General features: G+C 42.2%; 1 protein-coding gene across 6 annotated transcripts in view; it reads right to left on the bottom strand.

Annotated features, from left to right (window-relative positions):
* Positions 1–16,649, bottom strand: part of GRID1 (glutamate ionotropic receptor delta type subunit 1) — an 890,324-nt gene that overhangs the window by 205,471 nt on the left and 668,204 nt on the right. For all 6 annotated transcript variants that reach the window (XM_075072547.1, XM_075072543.1, XM_075072545.1 and 3 more), the window contains exon 5: positions 5,572–5,625. In XM_075072547.1, the coding sequence (XP_074928648.1) occupies positions 5,572–5,625 (54 nt within the window). The remainder of the gene's footprint in view (positions 1–5,571; positions 5,626–16,649) is intronic.

Genomic DNA, 16,649 nt, shown 5'->3' with positions numbered 1-16,649 from the left:
GGTGGCCATCCTGCACAAAAAACATCAGGACCAGACTTCAAAGAGAAACGCTGAGCTTCAGTTCATCTGCAAATTGACACCATCAGCTCTGGACTAAACAAAGACTGTGAATGGCTTGCCAATTACAGAACTTCTGCCTCCTTGGTTTTCACACCTCTAACTGCTAGAACAGGGCCTCGATCCTCCCTGAATATGACTAACCGGTGGCCATCCTGCACAAAAAAATCAGGACAGACTTCAAAGAGAAACTGCGAGCTTCAGTTCATCTGCAAATTGACACCATCAGCTCTGGACTAAACAAAGACTGTGAATGGCTTGCCATTACAGAACTTCTGCCTCCCTTGGTTTTCACACCTCTAACTGCTAGAACAGGGCCTCATCCTCCCTGAATATGACTAACCCCACGAAAGCTCACGCTCCAAAACGTCTGTTAGTCTATAAGGTGCCACAGGATTCTCTGCTGCTTTTACAGATCCAGACTAACATGGCTACCCCTCTGATAATTATAAGATTGAAAAAGAAGGATAATAATCTGTTATTGTAAATTAATAATAAGGACCTTTTTGTATCTGAACAGATGCAGGTTAATCTGAATCAACCACAATCAGTTTAGTGGAAGGGCAACAAATGGAAACTGCATTCTAGTAGAAGCTCTAACCTTTAGTTTTCAGATTTATTTGTCACACCTTATAATTAAATCTATTTTTAAACTACTGAAAGTGTCAGCAATTCACTTGCTGTGCATCTTTCTATCAAAACAATATAAAATTACAATATACTTTTCCATTCCAATTGACTGATGTCTAGAAACATAGAGCTGAATTCATCCCTGTTGTAACTAAAGTCACTGCAGTCACATCAAGGATAAATGTGGTTCAGATACAATAGTTAAGGCTCAAGTTGATTTGAAATGAAATATGAGACACACAGTTCCCAGGAACTACAAGTTTGTCAGCAAATATATTAAATAAACGATTTGATCTGAAGTATGGATAGTGCTTTCTTGTTTAAACTTTCACTGTCATACATATTTTGCATTAGCTGAGAAAAAGATATATGCAAAAATGGCAGCGCAGAATGTGCCAATGAATGATAGTGAGTGGCACTCACACTACACCTTTATTTTTATCCTGTCTTTAAACTGAAACTGCTGGAATTATTAGTATTTGTATTATCCAGATAAATTGAGTTAAATAACCCCATCCACTGCACAATTCAAGGGGGGGGGAATGGAAAGAGGTGAGTGGGGGGAGAAAGAGAAGAGATAGAAAAGAAAGCGAATATTAAGATTGAAAAAAAAGAAGGGCATCAACAACACTGTCGGGGCATGGCACCAAGAAACACCGGAAGAGTGAGTACCCTTCTTCCAGTCCACCACAGTGCGAATGGCTCCAACAAAAACTGCAGGGCACGAATGGCATTTTTCGAGGTCTGTTGCTGAAAAGTGATAACCCTCAGTGACTCTGACTGCCATCACTGGGGGTCACAAGCTCTCAGCACTTCTTGGAACCAGGACCCTGGGAACACATTGAGCAGTTCTAAAGATACTAAAGTTATCATCCTCATTGGCTTTTGCTAAGGCTTACACAACCATAACTTCCAGTCTGACTTTTTCAAAAGGTATTTGAACCACTTAATCCAGTATTTAGACTCATCCCTCTCCAAAGCATCAAAAGGCCCATCCACAAGCCAAGAATGTAAAAGGAAAAGTGTTTAAGTGTTTGTGCGGGTAAAACAGGAAGTTTTAAACCATTTGGATGAACTTCTTAATACATAACAACTTGGGCCACAACCTTGGTTTCCTGGTTCAGTTCTCTATTTTTGACTAATCTACAATACTAAAGTGGAAATAAGGTAACTATGGAGTAAAATGCGGGATCGTTGAAAGGTACAATTTTTTCCCTAAAAAAAAAACAAAAAACATGCACACAAAAAAAGAAAATGTACAGCTTTTGACATGCCCGTAATTTTTAATGATAAAATACCTGCAATGGAACCAGCTAGATACGAAATATCAAGTGTATTTTGTGAGGATGGGAACACTATCATCAAATGGTGATTCAAAAGGTAAAATATTGGAAGTAATTATCTGTTTTCCCTGTGTACTCAGTGTATTTCCCCATCCTGAAAGGCTTTGCACTGTAGCATTCCTTCCTGCACTGGCCTGATCCAAGTCCTATTGAAGCCAATTAAAATATTCCTCTTGACTTCGGTAGGAATTGGTTTGGGCCCTTGATTGAAGCTGACTGGAACCTTTAAAACCCACCAATGCCACTCCTAAATTGAACAGTGAGATGACTAGAAAAACACTCAGGTCATTAAAGAGCACCCCATATAGGACACTGATCTGAATTGGGGCAATGTAATTCAAGGCAGGTCCCCTGCTCCTCTCAGACTTGGTGGTATTTACTTATTTTAAAAGATTAAAATAAGTGGGAAAACAGAAATTCAGAGTCCAAAATTTAACCTCAACCCCATGGTGTCAGAAATGGGGGCATGAAAAAGAATCAAAACATCCATTCAGGGATCAAATACTGATAATTAAATAGTCTAATTACAGCAAAACTGCAATAGACACATCATATGAATAAATCAATGCTGTGTACTCATACAGACTAAGCAGAGTACAGAGATGGGCCTGAGTCATGAAGTTCAGGTCTGGATTTGAACTTAATTTGAATTTGGGAAATGAGGAATAGCAGGGAGGGGGATGGGTTCCAGGATTCCATTGCTTATACAGTAAATTAAGGATCAAATTGTAAAACCTCTCCCCCCCATTGATGACCAGGTACTCTCATAAATCATCCCATTGCCTACAATAGGAATAATTAGGTCACTAGCTGCTCACTGTTGCAAGCTGGGGGGTTACAATCTGACCCAAGAATATAAAAGATGAAAGAAATATTACTATGATAGTTTGTTTGCTTGAAGTCTAACTAATCCCTATGGTGAAAATCAGTTAGCTTAGATGGTTGTTCAGGTCTTCTATATCAAAATAAAGTGTGATCAAGACTTACAATGTGCCTCATGGGAGCGTGCAAGAGAGTGGTCATGTGATTGTAATGTGCACATAAGGTTTGATTCTACACGATGCTGAGCACTCCAGCCCCATTCCACCAATGCATTTAAACACATGATTAACTTTCAACAGGTGAACAGTCCCACCGGTGCACTTAAAGTTAAGTGCATGCTTATGTGTTTAGTTTCATCCAGACCAGAGTGCTCAGCATTCCCTGTGCAGGGGACAAGACACAGTGTAGGCTTTGTGTTCACCTGAGTTTAGAGGCTGCTTCTTACTAGTGCCCCTCAGGACTGTCATGGCTTTGCCCCTTTCTGCATTGGAGTTGGCTGGCCATTAACAGAAGAGTATGCTGAACCCCTCAGTAGGGGAGCGTGGCATGCTTAATCCTCTGCAGACTGTGTTCCCCTGAATCTTTCTCTGGGAGGAAGTGACTGTGCACTAGCCCCAATATGTGCCTTTCTATGATATAGGCCTGATTTGGCATATTGCCCACAGAAGGAAACATTGAAAATAACAGTTCCAATTGCTTTTAAAAAACTGGATACCACAGGTGGATTGAATGCTGGATTCCAATCTGAGAATCATAGGCACACGTCAGTGCAAATCCAGGGAATGGCATTGCCCCAACATCCCCACTGATGTCAACTGGACATTGTTAGGTAGACAGTGGTATCTGGATGAGGACAGGATGCTTTCTCATTGTGCATATATGTATAAGCACAAAGTTTAGATATGCACAAATGCATGCCTGTGTATCTCAAATCAGAATCAAGCCCTAAGGAGTCTGCCCTTCTATATATGTAGACTCCTTAGGGCTGAAGAATGTACCTTAATAACTCCTGCCAATCCATATTAGAGGTCAAAATGGTAACCAACCCACAGTACCCCTGAGTAAGCAAACACCTACCCATTCCCATTAAAATGAAAGAATTACGACATTTCTCACATTTTTAGCTTGCATATTCCAGCTCCAGAGTTTCATGGATTTGAGATATTTTATAGTTTTCTTTTTTAACTCAATTGGATTTAATAGAATCTATAAGTCCTTGAACCGATATTTATTACTGAGTAATATTTATGTTATTATTTCTATCTGCAATAACAAGTCCCCCAGATTTTATTACATTATATGGGAATTCTAATTTGTTCTTGTCTCATGAACTGTTGATTGATGTTTTAGATTTGCATTTTGCCAGTGTGGCTTCCCCATCCACCCTCTAGCAGCAAAAGAGATGCAAATTTTGTGTTCTCAAAATAAGAACAAACCTGACATCTTTTGAAGGTTTGTTGTGGTGGCGATTTTTTGTTTATTTGTTTAAAGGTATTTAGACTTGGGCTTTATGAAGTGAATGTTAACATCTGAACAACAACAAAAATCCCAAACAAAATCCAATAATAAATGCTGTGGGAAACATTCAGTGTGTTATCTTTATGTGAATATAAATACTGACACACTGTGAGCTTTGCTGATATTTTTTACTGGGCCATTACAGTAGGTGACAAAGCAGAAGACACATAAACATAACAGGAATTGGGAAGAAATTCATAAACCTTTGTATATAGAGATTCCGCCCGCCCCCCATTTAGTTATAGTGAAACAATGCAATTTATAGTTACTGTTAATAGATAAGGCTACTTTAACAAAAACTATTTGTTAGATGCAAAGAAGATACTGAAAAGCGAACAAAGGAATCAGCAGTTAAACTTGCTGTTGTGTGTGTGTATATATATATATATATATATATATATATATATATAATATGAATCTAAGACAATGGATTTAGTCGGTTTTTAATTTAAATATTTTATTGGCCTTTACAATATCATTATTAAATAACACAAATGTCTAAACTAATATGGCTTCTCTTAAGCCATTAGAGATGTATAATGATTATGCCGGCATATCTGGGATTCTAGTGCATAAAGCTTTCCAGAGTAGAGACTGTACTTTAACATTTGTCTGTATCAATCCTGATTAGGGCCTCTTGGTGTTAACACAAAATAAATAATAGTTGTGACAGGACAAGATACATGTCCTCCCCACCCTTCCCCCTCCCAAGGGAATGATAAGTAAATTGACATCTTGAATTGATATTATTCTGGCCAAAAGAATAAGATAATTCTGCAGTAGAGTTACACCACGTATCATGTAAGTTCATGTTGTAATAGGCCAACAATTGACAGATTTTAAATCTAGCCTCACTGTTCTTTACTATTGTCAGTGGTTTCTGACTGCAAAATGAGGTGAGGTGTCTTTTGAGCAGCTCTCTTTGCACTAAAAAGCTAATGGAATAGATCACTATGGGGGGAAAAAATGAACAGCCTTTCAGTTGTTATCATATACACTGGGGACTTTATTTCGGTATTCAGCCTGTGCCAATTCAAATGAGAGACTAACAATGAAGCCACACAAACTGAATTCTTGTATCATCCAAAAGCAGAATGGAAAGCCACTGTCTGATTTGTATAAATGCATGGAATAAGAGGAACAAAAGTAGATGAAACAGTTAACACTAGGACAAAACTAGCTCATCTCTTGGCTATCTTACCTCATTTACAAAGACCCAGTGACTATCCTTGGAAGCAAGGTTGGTTTCCACAGCCTACAGAAAAAAATAAATACACACATAAATAAAACTAAATAAAACGAAGATTTCCAGAGTTAATTTATAATTTCTGATAAAAGGACATTATTACAATGTTCATTTTGAGACCAGTTTTCTTTGTACAGTTCCCTTTATTCATACTGCTGCTACTTTGCTGAAAGTCATCTAATCTCTTCTGCTCATGTTTAATTTTGATTTGATATCTGCAGCAGTATAACCTCCCTTTGCAGAGTTGCAGCAGAGCAGTGCATTACCACCATATGGAAATCTATGTGCAGAAGCAAACAGCGTTCTTTGGTCCATGGCTGCAGGCAAGTGTATGGTATATGTCCCATGGCATGTCATTTTTAAGCTTCCTAGGATGATATTTCTTAAGGTTGCTGGTAGGATGTTGTCAATATTCAACAGGCCTCTCATTAACATACACAGATAGATCTTGTCCCGCTGCAATACCTGGGTTAGTAAACATATTGGGTGAAACTCATACCTGTGCAGAAAGCCAGGATAAGGCATGTGTACCACTTAAGTCTCCCCTTATGTTTTTCACAGGCCTTGTGCTGGCCCACTGCAGAGGGTGGAATTTCACGTTAGGCATAAGGGTCAATTTATTAGCATATTTATAACCTTTAGTGGAGACAGACTGCTACAGTTCATAGGCTCACTAATGCAATAGCAGGTAGTGCCTAAATGTTCTGGGGAACTGAATGGAAAGACCCTGACCAACGTATGCACACAGTTAAATTCCTAGCTGTCCCCTGCTTCACTCCTCTGGCAGGCAGAGTTGATGCCATTCCAGAGATAATGAGGTCCCTTACAGCTGCAGTTGATAGTGCACTCAACCAGGTGTCAGGAGATCTGCAATCTGTTGCCACTAAAGTGGGGCTTGTATAGTCTGGGAGAATTAGTGGTGTTTTAAAATATGTTAGCTAACATATGCTGCTTAACACACTTGTAAACACATAGTGTAGTCAGAAAGATCGGTGTTTATAAATGTACTCCCTGATTGTGGTCAAATCTAGTTAAATCATTAACACCATTTGTAAACTACATAGCTTGTTAGTAGCTAATGCTGTCTGTAAGCTACTTTAGTTACAAACTAGTTTTCACCACAATCAGACAGTACCTTTGTAAACATCATTGTATTTGTGTTCTGTCATAAACAGATAGTTAAGGGTTAATGTCTCTTTTACCTGTAAAGGGTTAGGAAGTTCACGTAGCCTAGCTGACACCTGACCAGAGGAACCAATGGTGGAACAAGATGTTTCAGAAGGAAGGAGGGAAGTTTTCCTTTGTTTAGAGTTTCAGTTTCAGCCAGAGTGAAACAGATCAAGGAACAGCCTCTTATCAGAGTAGTAAGTTTTAGAAAGGGATACATAGGTTTATGTTTATTTTCTTTGTAACTTGTCTTGGTACCATTAAGGGAATTATCAAATTTGGGTATTCTTGTGTGTGTTAAGATTTTTGCCCAGGGGAAAATCCTCTGTGTTTTGAATCTGTTGTCTGTGAGAGTAGCTGGTATGCTAATCTCGCCCAGAGGGTTTTCTTTTACCTTTCTTTTCTTTAATTAAAAGCCTTTTTCTTAATACCTGATTGATTTTTCATTGTTTTTAGATCCAAGGGGGTTGGATCTGGATCCACCAGGAGTTGGTGGGAGAAAGGAGGGGGAATGGTTAATTTCTCCTTGTTTTAAGATCCAAGGGGTTTGGATCTGTGTTCACCAGGAAATTGGTGAAGTCTCTCAAGACTACCCAGGGAAGAAAAGTAGTGCTTGAGGGTGGTGGAAGTGATACCAGAATAAGCTGGTAATTAAGCTTAGAAGTGTCCATGCAGGTCCCCACATCTGTACCCTAAAGTTCAGAGTGGAGAAGGAACCTTGACATGTACACAAGATGTTTTAAAATGCCATAAATAGCAGGTGAGCTGATCTATTTAAAACCACCACTCATGTTCCCCGTCTAGACAAGTCTGATGTGTAATGGTTGGAAAATCACTTCCTCACTCTATGCCTTTGTGGTCTCAGCTGTAAAACAGGGATAATTCCTACTTACCTTTGTAAAGCTTTTGAGAGCCACAGAATGAAAATAGGATGAAGTAAAGACAAATTATTTATCATCATCAATAAAATACCATTGTGGTAGTTTTAACCAAGACAGGTCTCAAAGTACTAGGGGTACACATCCCTATAGACAACTCTCTCTTAAAAACTGGTTTTAAGCTAATTTCCTTAACTGCTTGTGAAGGGCTTCAGAATTTGGGGCAAGACTTTTAAAACTAACTTCTATGTCCATATTTAGGCCCTTAATGTGCTGAGCAGCCAATACCTTCTAGTGAAGTAAATGCAAGTTGCTGGATGCCCCACACTCTGAGTAAATGTGGATTTAGAAGCTAAATTTAGACACTTAAGTTTTAAAATCTTCACCTTGGAGGCAGAACTCCTATGGCAGAGAGTACTCTTCTGCACCCAGGCATTTAGGGATGAATTGAAGCTTTTAACTTTCTATTTCCTGGCTTTCAGAACTGTACTTTACAGTCCCTAACTTATACGGCAAACAGCTGCAAGATAAAATGGAAGGAGAGAATCCATTGACTGTAGCCAGCTAAGGAGCTTCTGATAGTTGGTCAGGTGTTGTATTGCCAATAAAAGTATATATTTTAATTAATCTTAACAACTAATCTATTTGACCTGCCAGAAATCTTGCTACAATGTTAAAGATATGCCATGTATTATTTAGACTTATTGCTTCGTTCCCCTCCAAAATCATACACTTCCTAACAGAGCTGTTGCAGCCAGCCTCCTAACTGTACCATATGAAAGGGATTTTCTAGGAGACAGATCAGGAACCTGAGTGATTGCTGTGGCTGAGAAATAGCACTGCCATCCACTGTGTGCTGTTCTGCGCACAGCAAATTTCATGAGCAAAAAAAACGTTATGGGATTTTTGATGGAAACAAATATTAGGGTATACGCAAAGTAACTCATTCATTCATATACTGTATGTGAGTGTAGATTTCTCAAAAAATTCCCAAAGGGTATAGTTGCCATTCAAGACTAATGGCCTGCAATGTTTTATCAAAAAAGAAAAGCAGTTTTGGAGATGAATAGCATACTGGAACCCAAAAGCTCTCCATCTTTTCTATAATTTGCCTTAAAACTAAGACACGTAATTTCTCCAAGTTTAGCAGACAGTGAGAGACACTTTGAGACCAGTACCTTGTCCCCTTTGTTTTACCCCAAACACATTTTAACAGCCGGATTCTATAGTATAATGACCTGAAAACCAAGATTTATAATGCAAACAACAATCCACTATTAACTGTGGTGCATAAATGGCCTATTTGGAATGACAAGCTGCTAAAGTCCATATAGATGTGTGCATGTACAACCCTGCTTGTAATTTCTCTGTAGCAAATATGACACTGCGTTGTCAGCAGAAACCGAAGGAGAGTTATTGAATGCATTAACAAAAAAAGGTGAGCATTCCATTTCACCATCAGTATTAGTAGTGATAATAATGAAAGAAAAATATGATGCTTGACAAAAGACATCCAAGGAGAACTAACTTCCTTTTTTTTTTTTTTTTAAGGGAAAAATAATGTTTTCTTTTGCACATCTTATAAGAAATTTAATGTCAATAAACCACACCATAATCATCACACTTGAATCCTGTGGAACATGGGAGATAGCTGCGTTATTTTTTACAAATATTATAGGTTCTTCAGTTTACCTGCTTGATATTATCCTGTCTGCCTACATGAAGTTAAATTAAAAGGAGCTGCTAGGAAGAGCAAGCAGGAAACAACAAAATGGTCAGAGGTAAGACAACTCTAGGTAAACAGTTTCAGTGGGACAGGGCTGAACCATTAAACAGGAAAATACTTTTCAGATATGACAGATAAACATTACCTAGCTGTTTTGCCAAAGCCAAAGCCTAGAGATCAAAACGACTGTAAATAGTTAAAAAAGGTGATGGGGGAGTGAGTGTTCAACAGCGTCTCGGGGAAGAGACAGGGACTGTCATAAATAGATAGCTAAGGGTTAATGTTTCTTTTACCTGTAAAGGGTTAACAAAGGGAACCAAACACCTGACCAGAGGACCAATCAGGAAACTGGATTTTTAAGAGAGATCCAGAGAAACTCAAACAGGTTTAAAAAAGAAAAAAAACATCAAATTATGCTCTATACAAGATGACAATACAGGGCTATGCTTATAAGAAAATATGAATAACAGTCTGATTCAAAAAGAATCCAATTTGAAACATTCCCGCAAGTTACAACACATAAATACACCCAAAACCACATAAAAACCTAATTGTTTTCTCCGTACTGTTAACAAGTTGGAACCAAGAAGATTAGAAGAAGAGAAGAAGCTTCTCAAAGCTGAGAGACAGACCAAAAGACTTCAAAGTCCATGATCACTAAGTGATGGCTCTGATCTACTGATATGATAATAGTATCCCCTAGAGAACATATTCTTTATAGAAGCACAGTCCAGCACGGATCATAATCTTGACCACATGTTATAATATCAACACAAGAGCTCATATTGGACGGGTGCCACCCTCTCTAGTCTGCCATACTGACTCTGTCTTCTGTTACTTTTGCTATGGACTACCTTTTGGTAGGGCTGGAGAGAGGGAAATTAGATAGAGATGGATAGGAGTAGCAGGCAAAGATTCCAGTCTTCTCATCCCTGAGCTGTGTGGAGGAGACAAGCATGAACAGACTCTCAGCATATGCCAATAATATCTAGAGGTGTCCCCCGCACTCTCACTTTGGCAAATACACATGATTTCCCTTGCATTAGGTCCTCTCTGGCTCATGAGCTGTGCTTTTAGTAGATTTTCTCATTCTGTTCCTTGTACGAGTGTAAAAAGTAAAATCTCCACCGCTCTCTTACCTTTCCTATTACTGTTGAGCTATGCCGCTGACCCCCGAAAGAAATCCACAGACCTCAGTTGGTGTCAAATATTTCAACTAGGGAACGCGCGTAGATTTCTACGCTAGCGAACTCTACACTAATGCCGTATAGTAATACATACACGTGCGACCTTTCTCAATACGCGTCTTTACTGCTCGCGCATGCGCTTAAACTACAAGACTTTTCTACATTATCTTAAGGGAAAGATTTAACCATGCGTGATAGGATAATTTGCACCGGAGGAAAACTCGATCAGCGGGAGAGTCGTCCACGGCTTGGCGTATGAGTGGTTCCAATAGGAGCAAATATTTGGAAGCGAGGGGGACATTTTCAATATTTTGTTTGATTGTTGTCCCAGAGTTGTGTGAGCCTTATAAATTCGCGACTACGCTTCATCAGATGCGATCTTGATGAACTGATTAAGGACTCCCTTGTCTCTACCACTAGCGGGTACTGATATGGCGTGAGGTGTTCCTATTGGTAGATTAGTGAAGGTGAAGTGCATTACTCTACTCATATACTCAAAAAGTGCTGTGTTGTGTGACCGTCGCAAGGTTGTAGGACGGGTTTCCATACTAACGCTAAGGAAAACGCAGGCGCTTAGACAGCATTTGTACTTTTGTTTGTCTTGCGCGCCTATTAGCAGGGTGACGCGCTTTGGTTGAGGTAGTGGGGCGCGCGTGGTCTTCCCATTAGATAAGTGCTCGCGAAGTGTTGAGGGCCTCTTTCTTTGAGCACGGCGCGGCGAATCTTGCGAAGGATATGATTGTCTCTACAGTATATGTTCTAGGCTGGTAGCCCCGTCCTGACTCTCAATGAGAGGATTCTTAAGCTTCAGAGTTTTTGCCTTGCCTTCTTGGTGGAGTGCTGCTCACCATTCCGGGCTCTTGACTGCCCATTAACGTAATCACATTACTCTCGTGGGCGTTAGCTTTACTATTCTCTGGGACTGCGCCTAACTCGTGGGGTGATCTTTCGCCCTAGACGTGCTATCTTGATCATCTTTCACCATGTGGTGTGGGCTTGCGGTTTCACTAGCCTGCTTTCATTGAGGTGGCTGTTTACACTGCAAGAAGTTCTCGTGTCTCTCCTCCCTTGTCCGTACTGTTCCAAGTGAGTGTGAGTGATAAGGATGAGGCGATCTTTTCACTTGCTTGAGGGGGTGAAGCCACAGTAAGACAGCGCCTCCCAGATGCAGGCAAAGGTCTCATGATTGTCTGTCGGTGGTTCCGTTACCAACTCGCCAGGTATGCCGCACCAAGGTGTACAGGAGAAAGCATAGTTCTGTGTCTCTGATACCCCTGAGATACTCTTGGTCTCTCAGTCACCTCGTTCTCTGAGCGAGAAAAATAGTGCTCCCACTCCTGGGGTGCGTGTTGGATGATAATAATAATTAAACATCATGTGAACTATAGAGATACATATTGAAGCGACTCTAATAATATTGTTCCCATAGTTATAACTGACTGATTGGTAACCAAATATATTCATAGCTTCAAGCAACTAAGGAAGATTGAAGAGCGAATCTCTCTTCTTTTAGTACCCTCCATCCTCCGTGTTGGTTGAATCCGTGCACCGCTCCAAGAAATCAATGCTAGCCTCGACCATGGACGCACACCACCGATAAATGTGCCTAGTGTGGACGCGCACAATCGACTTATGATATCTGTTTTATAAATCGGTTCATAAGCTAATTCAATATTATCCTGTATGTTGTAAGATGTAGCTTAGACTGGATCCTGCAATGATCAGCAGCAGCCTCCCTGTCTTTCCAGCTGTGTTGGCACCTGCAACACCTTCCCTCTAGGAACCTGGGACCCAGCAGACTGATTAAAGTAACTCAAAGTGGAAGTTGTGACTATCCATCCCAAGGTACATAGCAAGCAGATAGAATCATAGGATATCAGGATTGGAAGGGACTCAGGAGATCATTTAGTCCAACCCCTGCTCAAAGCAGACCAATCCCAGACAGATTTTTACCCCAGTTCCCTAAATGGCCCCTCAAGGTTTGAACTCTCAGCCCTGGGTTTGGTAGGCCAATGCTCAAACCACTGAACTATAACCACAAATAAGTTTGCATGCCTGGGTCTTGCCTAAACCTTATCCACTTCTCGAAGTTTAGGGTGCTTACCTACCTCAGACACGAACCTACAGGTCCTCTGTCTCAGACCAACTGCTCCTGCCAGGGGTTCTCTACCTCTCTCTGTCCCTGTCTCTTCCCCGAGACGCTGCTGAACACTCACTCCCCCGTCACCTTTTTAAATATTTACAGTCGTTTTGGGTGACGAATGCTGGACCTTCTTGGCATGGTTCATCTAGACGGTACTTGCCCAGTACCCTTGGTTAAGTCTGTTTGTAGAGATGAACTGGGCACGTCCCAACTTCTCCAATAGCTGCACGGTGCGTTGCAATTGGATGTTGTCTGGACGAGTTACCGCATTTAGCTTAACTGGCAGTCCACGCAAAAGCGGTATTTCCCTATCTGGTTTGGTACTAGACCACTGGAGATGCTCAGCACTGTAGATGAGCGGATTATACCCATCTGTAGACATGTTCTGGATCTCCCGTTCTATAGCATGGAGAACACCCCGGGTTTTTTTTTTTTTTTTTTCATTTTTTTTTTTTTTAGGATGGATGTTCTAAATGGGGTGAGCATTTACCTGTTGTCAATGGTAAGTTGGTATCCTGTTCATCGTCCGTTCCTGGAGGTGCTGTAGAACAATGGGGCGAAGCTAGTGCACAGCTCCTTGATTTGTTCCGCTGCAGACGTTCCAGGGTGGTTTGAGAGGTTCACCTCGTCCACGCGCTACCGTCTTTTTTTCCCGTCCGTAGTAAGATGTCCATAAGGCCACTCCAGCGTCATCTCCTCCCTGGACTGTAAAACTGACAACCCGTAAGCCTCTAGAATAAAAGGGCTTAGAGAATGAACTATGTACACTTTGGCTTTTTAGTGAGGAATTGGAAATTGCTATAGAGTAGCGTTAAGCAGTCCCAGGCGCTCTTTGGACCAGTGGAATGGCCCTTCCCATGATTGCTTCCATTCTTATGGGTCTGTTTGCCGCCTTCAAGACCATCAAGCTGGTCTCCTCTCTTGAAGGAACGGTCTCCTCGGTATGTTTATCTATACCAGGCTTTTGCCTCTTCTGAGTATCCTTTTAGAGTTTTCTCTAGCAAGGGCCTAAAGATGTGTGTTGGGTAGGTCGGAGGGTGTTTTGTAGGTTTGCTTACAAAGTCCCAGAATGTTAGTTCCTGGAGGAGTTTTGTAAACCCCTCCCATTGTTGCTTTACCAACTGTAATGGCCACTTAACCTCGTGGCCATACACAAGTTCAATGGTGAAACCCCAAACTGGGATGTGGTACAGCCCTGTAAGCAAAGAGCAACTGCTGCAACACTAGGTCCCAGTCATTGGAGTATTCATTCACAAATTTACGGTATCATGGCCCCAAAGTTCCATTAAACCTTTCGACCAGGCCATTGGTTTGATGTTGGTAAGGGTTGCAACCAAGTGATTCAGCCCCATGAGTTTCCACAGTGTCTTTCATGGTGCCTGCAGGAAATTAGATCCTGAATCTGTAAGGATATCGGAGGGCCAACCTACTGGCAAAAATTGTCTGTTAGGGCCTGGCACCAGCTTTAGCCTCGGTGTTGCCTGAGCTACTGCTTCCGGCCATCGCGGGTAGCAAAGTCCACGAAAGTCAGTATGTACTGCTTTCCTCTGGGCGTCTTTCTTGGGAAGGACCCAGAATATCCACAGCTACTCGCTTGAAATGGGACCTCAATTATGGGGAGTGGCTGGAGAGGGGCCTTGATCAGATCTTGGGGCTTTCCACTCTTTGGCACACTTCACAAGACCGGACATACTGGGCAACTTCCTTGCCCACCCTCCCCTCCCAGTGGAAGGACTTCCCCAATCTTTCTTTGGTTCTGTTCACCCCAGCATGGCCACTGGGGATGATCATGGGCTAACTTAAGAGCTTCTCCCCGGTACTTAGTTGGAACCACCAACTGTTTGTGCGGCTGCCATTCTTCCTGGTGTCCACCAGAAAGAATTTCTTGTATAAAATCCTTGGTCTATAACAAACCGGGTTCGGTTAGAAGAGCTGAGAGGCGGTGGGTTGCTCCGTCTCGCCACCCAAGCTTTCTGAAGGCTGTTCATCTGCTTTCTGCTCAGTCTGGAAACTGTTCCCTTGAGCGCGGCGGATACCAGTTCTTCACTCAGACTGTGGACTTGGGCTGGTCCCTCTGGAAGTGATGTAGGTGATGGGGTGGTTTTCCGTTGCGGTGGAAACCGCTCTCCGCTGGTGCACCTGGGGGTATTTCAAGGCTCTGGCTGAGCCTCTTCAGTATGGTTGCCTGTTGTTCTTCCAGTTTAGGCTCGCTGGCCCCCTCTGGCGTTGGGTTGAGATGTTGTTGCAACTGCTGGTGCTGGTGCTGGTTGCTGTTCCAGTTCCGGTCCTGGGACTGGAGGTGCTGTGGCTCGTTCAAGCCATTGGCATGGGATCCAGGTCCACTACCTCTGTCTGGGTCCTCTGGTAACACAGACGGGTTCCCTGTGGATGGCTCCGGAACAGGAATGGGTCTGGAAGCTTTGCCTGGTTTGACTGGTGTTAAACCATTCCCACTCTCTTGGCCCGCTTCACCTGGTTGGCCAAGTCTTCCCCAGTAGCATGGGGATGGAATAATTGTCATAGACTGCAAAAGTCCACATTCCTGACCAGCCTTTGTACTGGACAGGCAGTCAGCTGTAGGTAAGTCTACACGCTTGTGATGAAGGTAAATTGGTCACTTTGGCCTTGGGTTTGATGAGTTTGGGATCGACGAAGGATTGGTGGATAGCTGACACTTGTGCCCCCGTGTTCTCTCCACGCCAGTAACCTTCTTTCTGCCCACTCTCAAATGTTCCCTTCGCTCCAGGGATTTGAGAGGTATCTGGCCTGGGGATTATTTTTGTGATGGTGGTGTAATGAGTTGCACCTGGGTGGGGTTCTTTGGGCAGTTGGCCTTATATGTCCCAGTTCATTACACTTATAGCCATCTTCCAGCTAAAGGGGTCACTGGGTTGACGTAAGTTACTGGAGACTGGTGAGGTGGGAAGTATAGAGTGTCGGTGGCTTCCCTTGGGTTGTAGGTGGGGTTTTGGGTTGCCCTCGGTTGTAGGGTTTATTGTCGGTGTGGCCCTGGGGTTTTCATTTCCCCTTTACAGTAGCTTTCTTGCTTTCTGCCACTTCCATCCATTTTGGGCTCCAATCTCCCCGCCTCGGTGAGATTTTTGGGTTTTCCATCTAGGATGTACCGTGTTATGTCTCAGGGGAATTACCATCAAGAACTGCTCCTTTTTCATGAGGAGTGCAGTTCGTCAATGGATTGAACCTTGTTCCTGATATCCAGGCGTCATAATGCCTTACCAACGTAGTAGGCGTGTTTGGGAAATGACCCATTTGGTTTCCACTTTTGGGTTCTGAACCGCCGACGGGCATGGATCCGGGGTTATCCCATTCTGTATCTGGCCTTGGTTTGAAACAGTTTATAATCGTTCATTTGGTCCTTGGCATTTCAGCCGCCCACCAATCTGCTAAGGGTCCACTGAGGTGCGTTGACGCTATAAGCTCTACCATGTATTGTCTTCAGAGATGCTGTACCCAATGCAGGCTCTTTCAAAAATTTTCTAAGAAGGTCTCAGTGTCATCACCTGCCTTGTAGTTGGGAAATTTCTTGTGCTGTGAGAAAAGAATTGGCAAAGGGTTGTTAGGAAGTGGTTGGGTTCTGTTGCTTTGCCTGTTTAACTCTCCAGTCGCCTGCCGATGGGGCCTCCCTCTGTGAGTTCTATCTGTCTCTGTGGGCTGCATCTTCTTCCTTGTTTGTTTTCTTTTGGTAGGCTGCATCCTCATCTTGTTTGTTTTCTTGGTAGGCCACCTGTTCTTGTAGTTTTCTCGTGACTGCATTTTTGAGCTTCTTGATCTCTTTTATGAGAGATGCCTATGGGCTTTTGTTTCGGGCCGTAATTAGTTCCATCCGTCTCCTATGTTCATTTTCGTTGTTTATGGCTTGTTGCCGTGCTCGTTCCCTTTTTCAGGGCATCTTTGGTATCATTGTTCCTGTT

Source organism: Chelonoidis abingdonii, chromosome 15, assembly GCF_003597395.2.
Source record: "Chelonoidis abingdonii isolate Lonesome George chromosome 15, CheloAbing_2.0, whole genome shotgun sequence".
Lineage (NCBI taxonomy): Eukaryota > Metazoa > Chordata > Testudines > Testudinidae > Chelonoidis > Chelonoidis abingdonii.
This window is presented reverse-complemented; position numbering and strand designations above follow the sequence as displayed.